We start from the raw sequence: 13,526 nt of genomic DNA, 5'->3' as shown, positions 1-13,526 counted from the left end.
TCTTGCTGCTAATGCTGAACATGTAGGCTTCTCCCTCTGTTAGCCTACTTGCCAAACAAGAGCTCAAGTCATGATGGCCTTTCAGAAGCTAATGATAGTATTAGCATTGGCCTGCTAGCTTTTGGCTTGACTTGGTGAAAAGCCATCACGCTGTTCAGATTCAGAACTGGACTCCTCATCCCATAATGCCTGCAGCACCACGTCTATTCACGGACTTGTCACAGTAGTAGTGTAGTGAAAGCACAGGTGTAAATAATGAAACTAATGACGGCTGGGTTCCGTTTAGCTGACTCCAGATTCCTGATACCGTGCATGCTGGCTCACTGGCACACATCACATCACATCACTGGTATTATTAGTAACACCTGTGCATGTCCTCCAACTGTCTGCTGGGAGAAGGCCTAGCCCTGTTCTGTGTCTGTGCTGCCTTCAAGTCCTGTGGGAGTAATCCAACTTTATAAAGTTATACATAACACGTCAGAGGAGTAATGAACAGAAAATGAATTAATAGTTGCTTTTATGTAAATGTCAAAAGACTCAGTCTTTTTACATTGTTAATTTAAGTGTGTGTGGCAGGGGGGGGGGGGTAGATAATAGATTATTGTTTAGCTCAAGTAATGCCTTAGGAATAAACGTTTTATACAACTTGCCACTATCTTCTCCACCCTTTTCCCAGTTCCTGAACGCACCGCCCCTGGGGGTGTGGATCCAGTTATTCCCCGCTGACTGGAAGCAGTAGGTTAAATCATGGGACGGCGGTCCGAGCAGTGAGCCAGCCAGGCGGAGGACGGGGACAAAGCGGTGATTCACCTCAGACTAGATTATCGCCATCAGCGCAGCTGTCAGCTCACCATCATCAGTGTGCACGTCTGTTCGTGGCGGCGAGAGGCGACGTCGGGCTGACCCTGGATCAGCCCATGCAGGAGGATGGAGATAGAGAAGAGGACGAATGGGTTCGACTTCCCGGAGAGAAACAACGCCAAGTCCGTTAACGGTAGGCAAACGCTAACCGGAGCATGACCATGCATGCGTGTAACGCGCCGCCGCTGCATCCCGTGACTGGAGCGCACCTTCCCTCACCTCCACGCAGAACGGCATTTTGATTAGACCCCATCAGCGCATCCATCACCGCTGCATGAGCATTTAACAGCCACCGCAGCCAATTCTAGAGCCACTTCTCCAAACTCTAGCAAACCCTTTCCGCGCAGGGGACATGCACACACAGAGGGGGGGACACTGGAGCGTGAGCCCAGTGGGCTATTTGTCTTACTGTCTTATCTGCTGAAATGAAGTTAGGGCTGGAACCGACACATGCGTCTCAACAAGTGTGTGTGTGTGTGTGTGTGTGTGTGTGTGTGTGTGTGTGTGTGTGTGTGTGTGTGTGTGTGTGTGTGTGTGTGTGTGTGTGTGTGTGTGTGTGTGTGTGTGTGTGTGTGTGTGTGTGTGTGTGTGTGTGTGTGTGTGTGTGTGTGTGTGTGTGTCGCTCGGAACAGAGGTCGGAATGTTTTTATTTGGAGGTGGCCGGCCAGGCTCGGTGAGATCGTAAAAGGTGAACTTTTGAACTTGGAGAACGCCCTGGAGCCACCAGCTTCTTAGTCTCCTAAATCCGGTGTTGCATGCGCTTCACAGGATGGGAAAGATGGGAATGGAGGCGATGCGTGGGTAAGAAGTGTCCGGAGTGGATCATCTGGCTGCTTTTTAGATGACTGTGAGGAAGGTTCCATTCAGCCTTCATCTCGTTCAGTTCGCTTTAGTTGCCCTTCGTATGTTGCTCAGTTCCAGGCCCAAACTTAAGCCCCATAATGCCTTGCAGCAGTGTCTGTCCCAGGCGCCAGTCCCATATCGTGCCCCCCATGCGGGGGACTGAAGATTTATTGACATTTCCAAGATCAAAATTCCTTTTAAATCTGCTTGCACAGAGCTCACTACGATGGTGAGCCTAATTAGAGAGAGAGAGAGAGAGAGATTCAAAGCCTGCTCATAAATAGGATGGATTTGTAGTTTTTCTTGGCTCTGTAATCTTGGTATTTGTATAATAATTCTAACTATTACAAAAAAAGAGGGAAAAGGAGAAAAACGAATAAATAAGTTAAAATTGTTTCCAAAAACTTTATTTTAATAAATGATAAAAAAAAAAGAGTTCATGGCTCATTTTTAGGCACAGTCTCATCTATTACTGAAACAATTTTTTTTCAATATTTTCGGAATTTTAGAAACTATTTATTCGCTCAATTAAAATAAACAGAATAATCAGTGATTCAATTAATTGTTTTAAGAATTCATTCTCTATCTCTTTAATTCTCTCTGTCATCGCAGAATGTAACAAAAATAAACGAATGCTTAAATAACAACAATAAAAATAACCTAATGGAATTAACCAAAATAATCTGAATGTGTTTTTTAAATGTTATATCTGCACTTGACAAGGATTTGAATTTGACATTGTCAGTTTGAGTAATTTGCAGTTTCAGCATTTTTTTTTTTTTTTTTTTTTTATATGTCTAAACAACTGATCAAATAAGACTCACCAAATTAAGAGCTCTTTTTAATTCACACATCGTCCTTTAAAACAATTCTTGTAATAAAATAAAGACAAGTGGCACAGTTTTATTATTTTCTAAATGTGATTAAAAAACAGTATGATAAATCTCGGTGAGGAAGGCCTTTAACAAAATGTAATGTATAGCTGAAGTGAGGAGTCAGTTAAATAAAGTATATCAAAATAAACTTTTCTCATTGATTAATTATGTAAGTCATTTTTTTCAAGAAAAAGGCCAAACGTTCTAGTAGCATCACATGAAGTTTTGTCTTTTACTTATGTGTACTTAAACTGCACAATGCTGGGTTTTGGACTTTAAAAAAATAAGCCAACAAATTTTTTTTTGTTGATCTGTCCGATATTTTCTCGATTGGTCAGAATAATGTATCCCAGAGCCCAAATAGAAAACTCGTTTTCTATTTTCTATATGTTTTATACTCAAACATATTTAGATGAGTGTCACAGAGGAGTAAAGAAACTAGTAAACCTTCACATTTAAGAAGCTATAATCAGATAACCTTTTGGTGTTAAGAAAGTAGTGTAGAACATCTTAATTCATCTTGCAGCTCTATAATGACGTCACCATGATTTTTGACATTTACTCTTTACTCCTGACATTTTGTCGACCAAATCATGAGATCTGTGAAGTACTCGCGGAGAAAATAGACAAGGCAGCTTTATTGCACAATTCAAACACAGAGGAAACTCAAGTTCTTTGCTTAGGCAAAGAAAAGCACATACAGAAAAGGAAAAAGTCTTCGATTGATCGATAGAATATATTGGCGTGTAGGAAAGACTGATGTTACAGATGTGAAATCCAGCTGGTTAACCTCTCACTGACTCGTGAGAAGTGTGGACTGTTAAACCAGCTCACATTGTTGCAGAGAAAACAAAGCAGCCAAACCCTCCTACCAGCTCCTGCTCCAGCTCTCCACATTTGAAGAACTCAATTTCCATTGATCTTTGAATTGTTCAGGAACCCCCCCCCCAGCTCCCACTCCCTGCTCAGTGAAGTATGCTTGTTTTAATGTAATTGAACTCAGTGGAAGAAGAAGAAGGAGCAGAGAGAAGGATGGAGACAGGTTGGGTGGAGGAGTCCCGTATTTGTGTGGATCTATGTTTGGGCCTTGGGGGTTTGCAGGCTGGCCCGGCAGGCTGAAAGAAAGTGCTTTGTCAGCCCCTGCTCCAGCCGGGGGTCTGTCCTCTCCCTCGGGGCAGGGCGAAGGGGACGGCTGGCAGTGGGTGGGGCAGGGACAGGATGCGAAACCCCCGCCGTGACGCTTGAATGATGAGCCTGGAGGAGTACAGTAAAGGAGGAGGGGCTGCTGGTGGGTGGGTGGGGGAAGGGAGGGGGATGGGGTCCATGCAGGCAGATGTGATCCATCATGTCCTGTTTTCTTCTCTTTCTTAACTTGACTCCCTCCACTATCAGTAGATCTGTGTCAACACCAGCACAGAGACAAGAGAAGACACACACACACACACACACACACACACACACACACACACACACACACACACACACACACACACACACACACACACACACACACACAGTCAATGACTGTATTCTAAATAGCTGGAATGAAAATTATCTGGAATCATTCTTTTTGAAACCATAGAGGTGTTAGAGAAAAGAGCAGGGCTGTTGGTCTTCTCTTCGATTTGATTCTGATTTTACTCTTCAGCTAACACATTTAGCTGGTATTTTTGTTTTATTTTTAAAGTGAATGGAAGTTGTTGAAATAAGAAAAAGGATGATTTGAAAGTCTAAAGTATTCTGTCTGCCTCGTTGAACTTTCAAAGGAAATCCAACAGAGTCTCCTTTATGCTCTTTCTGACATGTTCTAGAATATCTCTACAGCTGATTTAGCTCAATGCTATCAATACTAAATGTTATTTTATTTTATTTTATTATTATTTTATTTTTTTTCAAAATAAAATCAATTAGAAAGTGTAGGAAATAATCAGGATTTTCACTAGTTTCAAAGAGTGAAACAAGGTTGTAAATGTAGGACTCCACCTATTCCAAGAAAATTTCACCAGATTGAAGAAAATTCCTCACCCAGGCTGATTAGCATTTCAAACAAAGTGATTTATCTCACAGCACGCTCCACAGCAGATGGTTTCACCATTTAAAGAGAAGGATTTGATGAATGACAGGATCTTAAAGTGTTGCCTATCCTGTATGTGCCGGAACAATGAGTCAGCAGTGAAGAACAAGGAAAATGTCACACTAATCATTTGGCCCTTGTATGGATTGGATTTACTTATTTAATTTGTATTGATTATCCAGGTTTCATTATAATGATGCATAAAAAGAAAAAGATTGACATGACACACACTATTGTTCTTCTTACTGTCTGCTGAACACATCCAGAGTTATAAGACAATAAAATATACTTAAAAAATGAAAAGAGAACAATTCCTAAGATTAGTCTTACAAATTATTTGAAAATATTGATGCATTGAAAGATATTTGATCTGACTGTTATTTGTATATGTTTAACCAGAAACAGTTGGTTAGTTTAGCTTTGTTTCCTCTGCTCTAAATGTCAGTTACCTTCTCAAACACAAACATGTCCAAATGAACAGGAAAGAAACCCTTTTTGTTTTCATAAATGACCTTTCTGAGTTCAGGACTAAACTGAAGCTGATCGGTTGGTTGAACTTTTCTTATCTCATTGGTTGTTGTAGTGATTGTTGATTGTGTTCAGACAATTCATTTATGAAAATGGGCCATATGAGTTAATTGAAGTTCATTTGTTTTACTAAAATATAAAAAAGGTAATTTCCGTGAGAGGACCTGATTTGTTAAGTTGCTTGTCCAAGTGAATCAGAACTTTTTGCACTCACCAATTTTCTCATGGTTTTAGGTTCGAACACAATTTCGAAGTGATCCAGACCTCTGCTGTTATCCAAGTTTTTCACTAATGGATTGTATATTTTATTACTTTGAAGTAATTTTGAGTTTAAAATCCTTTTAAATTACACTTCATGATTATGCTGACGTTATTCTGTTTGACGTGTAGGCTAACAGAAAACTAAATGTGTTCATAGAGCCTAACAATATCACCATTCATTTAAATTGGCTATTGATACTATTGTGCTACAATATCAATATGAACTTCTTAAATGATTTGACCCCTCCTATTACAGTCATCCATCACCTTGCTGTGGTGAAATGTTTTTCATATGGAACCATTTCTTCTTTATTTCCGTGACATTTGACCTTCAGGTGACGCAGCATTAACAGCTCTGTTATTTTCACCATTCTTTGTCTTTAGCGGGTCCCTTAATTCTGCTGCTGACACTGTTAAAGCATAAAGACTTCTTTATGGATCTCTGAAAACAGGACTTCTATATGGGGCAGGACTCTTGGCCTTATATGGTATTATTGGGACAATAACTGTCAATTTACAATATTCATGAATGTGCGCCCATTAACACACAGTTGGCATTCATCATGTTCACACTGGTCATTAACACAGAAGGTCCTCCTCTCTGAGAGGTCTGGAAGCAGAATGTCCATCATGTTGCTGCGGTTTCCAGGCAACAGGCGTGTGTGGTCGGAATGAAGAGGGTCAGATGGTGATGCAACCACAAACGGGTTCAGATCAGTTTCGGATCCTCCTCCTGTCTTATCTTATCAGGACAACATTCAAGCAAGCCCATCACACAGACATTCATAGAGACGGGACCGTTCTGTATGAAATGTGGACTCCTAAAGTCATGCTCTTTGAAAACTGCCATTACCAAGCTGATCCTGGTTCGACACGAATGCTCTGCACTGCTTTGTTCTGTCGTTTCAATATACTCACGCCCATTCTTTAGGAAATATATAAGCAATATTTTTTTTATAAATTAAACAAACCACACTTCAAATGTTAATTGTTTCTTAAAACACTAGAACTTTGCAAAAATTAAATGGCCTAAAATTGGCAGAATTTCGAATTTTACTAAAAAAGTATAGGTTCAATACCCAGCTATAGATCTGATTAATCATTTTATCTCATAAGCAACCATGGACACATTTGTCTAAGCGTCACCAGTATGTATGTATGGAATGAGTGATTTTGGACATGGCTAGGGTCATCGTTAATTCAGAAACTATTAATTTATTTTTGATGTGATGCATGTTAGCTGTTCTCTTTTCTTACAATTCATCAAATCAATACATGATTGATTGAAATCTTTAAGTTGATATTTGTTCTTAAAAAAATCCTTTTAAACGTGACGTCCATCCTCACCCTGAGCTCAGAGCTCTTCCCCCGAGGCTGTGCCTGTGATGTTGTTGTTGTATGGACTGTGATGGACACGTGGGGGAGGTGGCCGTGAGAGCTATGGGAACGGTGACCAGGGTCAGTGGGATGTTGCTCTTGAAGCATTAATGGCCCGCTCTCTGCTGACCTCTACGTAACCCAGCAAAGTATTTACAGCCTCCACTTGATCCATGAGCTACAGGCCGGGGTGGCAGTGAGGCTGCTCTCTGGCATGCTCGCTATCTGGACCCTGGGACTACCTGGAGATCTAACCGCTGCTAATGAGCTGCAGGGGAGGATGGGGGAGGACAGGGGAGGAGCAGCCATCAAGCATATCTTGAAGGGGGAATACGTTACAGTAAGAATGAGGGACAGTTGGTACAGTGACACTGGCGATTGTCAGGCCTCTGTGATATTCGACACATAGCGTAGCCAGAGGCCATAAACATCTTCAATTTGGGTTGAGGATGAGTTTAAAGGCAGCTGTAAACACTGAACTTGGTATGTAGAGTCGGGACAGCTTTCGTGTGAGGCCACAGCGCTGGAGGATGCAGTTTATTTCCATTTCAGAGCAGGAAACGGGGTCTCCTGTTAGTAGTCCTAACTGTTAGGTATCACTTATATTGGAATTATTGAAGCCACTCACTTCAGCTCACACAAGGGATTTGTCTGGATGCAAAGGTCCGCCCATGCTGAGAAGATTGGAATCTGTTGAAAGTGTAGCGCAGTCCTCCTCACTGATTTATGGACCAAGCCCATCAGCAGGCACCACAGTCATTTGGCAGTCAACAGAAAAGACACACAGAGCTGTGCACATTGGCAATTTTAACAGGAATCTGCTAAACGGTTACTGTTCCCATTGCCTTAACACACAAACACTCCCTGATTGCTCACTTGAGTTTATGTTTTTAAGGGCTGTGCTCCTCTGTAGTGAACGGCCTGAAGGGGTGGAGTGTGTACATCTAACTATTATGGTATGAACTAGAGTAAAGCAGGAAATTCCTCACACGGAGACGCTGCACTTGAATAACTTTTTGATTATCTTGGCGCTTGATAAATTGACTAATGGTTTCAGCAGGCTCCACAGGGAGGGCAGCCAGGTGGCCATTGGCAACTACTTTGAGAAATTGGTTTGGTTGTTTTTTTTTTTTTTTACATACACAAAATGGGGACATCCACTACTTCAATGCTGAAGGTTAAATTGATCTGTGGTGTGACTCAGCACAAAGGTGCAGAGAACCAGGATTTGAATGGGAGAGAATGGATGAACAAGCGGAGAGTGAGACTGCTGGATTCATTTTTGGGGGTTCTGTGAAGAACATGACGGCTGCTCTACTCCTGTGGACACGTTAACTGATCAAAATAAAGATCAGATAAAACGCTTTCTGTAACAAAGCTTTTATTCCTTTAATGCTTTATGTTCATTATTAAGCCGATTTTTAAACTGCATAGTTTTTTAATTTTCTCAAAATATAAGGTGACTAAAAATGGCATCCATATTTTGGCCAAACAAACTTTGCTGCCTAGTTGTAAGTGTTGAGCCCTATTCAGTTAGAATGTACACGTTTAGTGTAGTGTTGAGGAAATGAGATCAAAGTCTATTTGAATAGAACTCTCAGACCAGTTGCATTGAGGATGCTGTTGACACTTAAGTGGAGAGCGGCTCACAGATGCTTTAGGGAAGAGTCTGTAGTTGAAAGTTTATCAGCACATGCTTGATATTATTCCATTAGTACATGGCACAGGTCATGATTGTTTTTTTTTTTTAAATAGTAAGTGTTTTGTATAGACTTGGTACAGTTTCATGTACAAGAAAGCTAACTGCTTACAAACCGAAGAAGGAAGTACTACCATGGGATTGTAAGACGATTCATGTAGAGTGTGACCATGGAAGTAAATACATGGAACCTTGAACCATATAATAAACTGTTGCCATTTATTGTGATAGTTTCCAAGCTGGTGAATAACATGAAAATGACACTTATAGTTGGCATCAAATTAAAAGTTGATTAGAAGTTACAAATATAGATTGAATTTAAAATATACCCATAGTTCAAACCTGGACTCAAGACTAATTTTGTTGTTCACAGAAAAACACCCAAACTTTTCAAGAAAACCGATTCGCTTTTGGACCGATCTCCCCGGATCTGACTTCAGTGTGTCTCTCTGACCCGGCCGTGTAAGAGGACCCTCTGAGATTAACGAGAAGTGAGATGCAGCTAAATGTTCTCAGCATGGTGACCCCTGGTTTGTTTTTTTGTTTTGGGTTGGTTTTGTAAGATGATTATTATCAGATGGCTGCTTTACGCCTCAGTTTGCACAGTGCAGTGCGCTGGCTGGCTCTGTGAGGTAGTAAAACTCTGACCCCTGGTATGATGAAAGGGAAGTTGCTCCTTTGAGCGTGTCAAGTGGCGGTGACGGAGCCCCCGCCCCTCTGACCACAGCGTGACCCTCAGCCCGACCGGCCGCCCGGATTAGCACAGATAAAGACATACATTCATTAGCTAACACAACATACACTGATGACTGCACTATGAGAAAGTGTGAGCCTATAAAAAGTGACCTTCAGCCCATTGTTTGATCCTGAAGGCAGCATTATGGCCATCAATGTAGCATTAAATAAAAAGATGGCTGAACTATAACCCTCAGATATCCATCAATGATTAATCACATTTTCAGTAAAAGAGACATTTATGATTAAAAATAAGAATTAAAAAAAAACAGCGTCTCCTTACTTCCTTTGGATGATTGTAATTTGGCCCATGGTGGCTTATTTGTCATAGTTTTCCAAGTACACTACACAAGTAAAATATAATTTTTTTTATATCAGTTACTTGCTTTTTGGATTTCTTCCTCTTTTTCTGTCTTTAAAATGCAGTTTGACTTATCTTGTTATCGTTGGAAACTGTTATGGAATACTTAAACATTTTGGGAAATACACTTTATTGGCCTTCTTTTCGAGAGTGAGATGAGAAGAATGATCAATAATGAATCTCATGTCTGTGTGTCCAGCTCCATCTGAAGTGAAAAAATCCTCCTGCTACCACGTTTCTCGTTAAATCTGTTCACTGAAAGAAATGTCAAAAGAACAATTGGTGGATTCAGGCGCAGTTCATCCATCTACAGAGCGTTTCTTCTCTGCGTCTCCAGTGTGGGTTGCCAGATAACTGTTTTGGTCTCTTTAGAGGCACAGTGCTGGCAACCTCGCCGATAACAAGACGACGCCCGGTGGTTGTTCATTTACAAATAGTGGCACAACACAGTCAACAAAAATAGTTAAATGTCTGTGTAAGGATGCAATGACGTGTTCTTCGTTGAGGTCTAGAGGTGCAGAGTCGGAGCGCTCTACGTCAGCCATACACATGAGACTGATATCAACCCTCTCATCTCAATCACAAGAAAGCAGATGAGCATATATCCCAAAATGTTGAAGTATTCTTTTCCTATAGACATATTCTGTTTATTAGTCCATATACTGTATATCATGCAGAGTTCAATCAGGCTGAAAAGCTGGTTAAGTCGGTTCTGCATATAATAAATGTGTAAACTTTTTGGTGATTCATTTTAGTTACATCCCTCCAAAAAGACTGAAAAAGACAGACATTCCTGTAAAATATCTGAATTGATATAATAATTCTTAACATAGATATTATAAATGTGAGTATGTCTACAGGTCTTAACAAGTGCTGATATTTTCCAATGCGAATAGCGAGTTTAAAACCCGCCGTACTCACACAGGGCACAGTGTCCCATCACTCCCAGCCGACCACACAGTGTAAAGCTGCTGGTCAAACTGGGAGCCTGTGAACTTGAGCGGCGCTGCGAGGCAGCACCGCGGCCTGCACGCTCTGTCAGCCTGGAGCAGCGGGGAGGACAGAGCAGACATTGTGCCGCGCTGTGTTACACACAGAGGTCAAGGGTCAGGTGTAGAGGTCAGAGGGATGACCGCGGAGCAGCCTGTGAAGCCGATACTCGAGTTCCTTCACAAGCTGTCATAGGAAATATCCACCATTAGGGCTGGGCCATACAGGTCATGCGCATCTGGATAACATCACGACTCATGTTCAATAAATGCATATTCTATATGAAATAATCACATAGCCTGTTTTTCTTTCTATTCTCAACAGCTTAAAATGATCAGCAAAACGGCTAATAAATGTATTTTACTGAACAGGTAGTAGACGTTAAGGTCCACAGACATTTCTATATAATTTCTGAATCAAGGTGTGTGTGTATAGCCTCCAGAACCTCACTGGTTATTATTCTCTCACCTGTTCTAATAACTGAGGTTATCTGTCGAGTAGTTTTGAGATGCTGTTTCTTCATAATCAGTGTGTGTGTGTGTGTGTGTGTGTGTGTGTGTGTGTGTGTGTGTGTGTGTGTGTGTGTGTGTGTGTGTGTGTGTGTGTGTGTGTGTGTGTGTGTGTGTGTGTGTGTGTGTGTGTGTGTGTGTGTGTGTGTGTGTGTGTGTGTGTGTGTGTGTGTGTGTGTGTGTGTGTGTGTGTGTGTGTGTGTGTGTGTGTGTGTGTGTGTGTGTGTGTGTGTGTGTGTGTGTGTGTGTCTTTTCTTGTTTTGGTGGCGCTAAGTCTGAGAATGTTTCCGCATGTTTTGCCCTCTCACAGCAAAAGCGGTTTGCTCCGGCTGCACTCCCACATGCAAGGGTCAGAACGCGAAGAGGCGTCCAGCTGACGTGAATATCGCTGTAACGCATTCCGACCGCTGGCTTTATGACCTCACGATCGAAAGAATGAGAGAGAACGTAAACAATGGGCATCTTTACATCGTCATGTAGCCCTGTCCACCCCGGGGAGCTGAGAGGCTCTGAGCCAAAGACAGACCGCCATCAGGACCCAGACTTTGTTATGGTGACGAGGGGGCTCATAGGAGTTGTGGTAAGGAGGCTGCAGTGTTTGATTTAGGGTTACCTGTAGAACCAGTGTGAGGTAGCACCCCTCTCACGTTCAGCAGGCCATTCACACGGACTGGAGGCAGCATTGAGCCCATAGAGGAACAACCAGGCTTCCAGAACAGCCAGCTAGATGGAGTGATCCAGCAGCTAGGACCCCCTAAAGCCAGGTGGTCCAAGAGCAGCAACAACCTCTCCCCTCTCCACCTGGTTATATCCCCATCTGCTCCTTCAAGGCTGTCTGAGGCAAACTGAAACTCCTTACTGTCATGCTTGGGTGTCTCTGCTGGAGGGGGGGATGGCTCAAGTAGTGCCCCAAAGGGTAACACAGCCCTCTCTGCTCTGACCCCTCAGAGAGTCACAGAGGGGGAACAATGATCTATCTGTGGCTGCTGCTTCCTCTCATCCATCTTATAGCTGGGAGTGTTGATTGATTGATTGATTGATTGATTGATTGAAAAGCTGACGTCGCATTAACACACAACTGTAATGTTACAAAACATTTCCTATCTGTGCTGTCCTCCCTGCCTCAGCCAGTCTATCTGCTGACAGAGACAGGAAGTGTAGTGAGAGCAGACTGGCACATGTCAAACCCTGGATCGTCCTCTTCACTTTCTCATTGTTTCTGCTAGTAACCTACACAGAGCGCCTGTAAGACCAACATTTGAGCTTCAGTGTTGGTCATGTGGTGCAACCTGGGTCAGGTCTGTTAAACAAAGTAACACAATCCATTACATTGGATCCACTGTTCTTTGGGAAGTGACGTATTCAGTGATGGAGGACCATTACACTTCAGATGAGTACCCCAGAACTACATCATGTTGAAAATAGCTGGATTATATTTGTTAAATACGATGAATTAAAGCAGTCCTGAATTATTTGATTTAAATGCAGCTCAACCATGTCATGTGATATGTTACACAGGTGCACCGAGTGACGGCGATGTAGAGGTCTGGAACCAGGCTACTGGTAAATGCTAAATGGACTTAAGTATTTCGATCACTCAGGTTTTTGAGACATTTGTCTCTGAAATTTCTGCTAAAGAAACACAATCAAACAAAACTTCCAAAACACTGTCACTTTAAACACAATCATAATTCCATTCACCTACATTGGGTATGAGGCAGAAAAATTATGTCAAACACAGATATGTCAAAACCTGGATTATTAAAATAACCTGGACAATCTAGATTATTAAAACAAAACTGGACAAACTAGATTATTATAAAAACAGGGGAAAATGGATCATCAAAAAACTGGACAAAAAACTAGGTAAAAATCAGGAGGTTGATGGTTATGTTGCGGCTCTGCGCTTAAGTGCCTTGTATGTAATTCAAAGAGTTGTTAAGCCTGTTCAGAAGGCCGCTACAGCAGTGATGTGAGCATGTTATGTTTTTATTTAAAAGTATGGCTGCCAATTTTTGAACAAAGTGAAGAATTGAATTTAGAAATGATTTCTTAACACATAAAAAAACTCATTTGGATGTAAAAACACACAGACTCATATGGGAGAGTTTTTTCTGGTCTCTATTAGCTCCTACAGCTCAGTCAAAGTGAGACACAATATCCCATTAATGGGTTTATTCACGGAGACGGGGAGACTCAGTGGGGGTATCAGAGGTTCAAAGAACCAGTTTGACCTCACAACGGCTTCAGTGGCCTCACGGCCAATAGCCATGTTACTCACCGACTCCTCTGCCTACGTCTCCGTCATCATTTCCCTTCTGTGTCCCGTCCTCTGTTTGGAGCCCGGCCCGCAGTGAGACATGTGATAGATGGTGGCCGTGTGGTTTGTAGTGCTGAGATAAGAGCAGGGCCA

At 41.9% G+C, this 13,526-nt stretch overlaps 1 protein-coding gene across 1 annotated transcript in view; it reads left to right on the top strand.

The window, feature by feature from the left end:
• Positions 1 to 362: 362 nt before the first annotated feature.
• Positions 363 to 13,526, top strand: part of nr6a1a (nuclear receptor subfamily 6, group A, member 1a) — an 81,193-nt gene continuing 68,029 nt past the window's right edge. Inside the window, exons 1-2 of the mRNA XM_054611481.1 lie at positions 363 to 444; positions 677 to 994. Coding sequence (XP_054467456.1) covers positions 928 to 994 — 67 coding nt within the window. The 5' untranslated portion in view covers positions 363 to 444; positions 677 to 927. The remainder of the gene's footprint in view (positions 445 to 676; positions 995 to 13,526) is intronic.

This window comes from Anoplopoma fimbria, chromosome 13 (assembly GCF_027596085.1).
Source record: "Anoplopoma fimbria isolate UVic2021 breed Golden Eagle Sablefish chromosome 13, Afim_UVic_2022, whole genome shotgun sequence".
Taxonomy (NCBI): Eukaryota; Metazoa; Chordata; class Actinopteri; order Perciformes; family Anoplopomatidae; genus Anoplopoma; species Anoplopoma fimbria.
The sequence above is the reverse complement of the archived record's forward strand: the minus strand, read 5'-3'. Positions and strand labels throughout refer to the sequence as shown.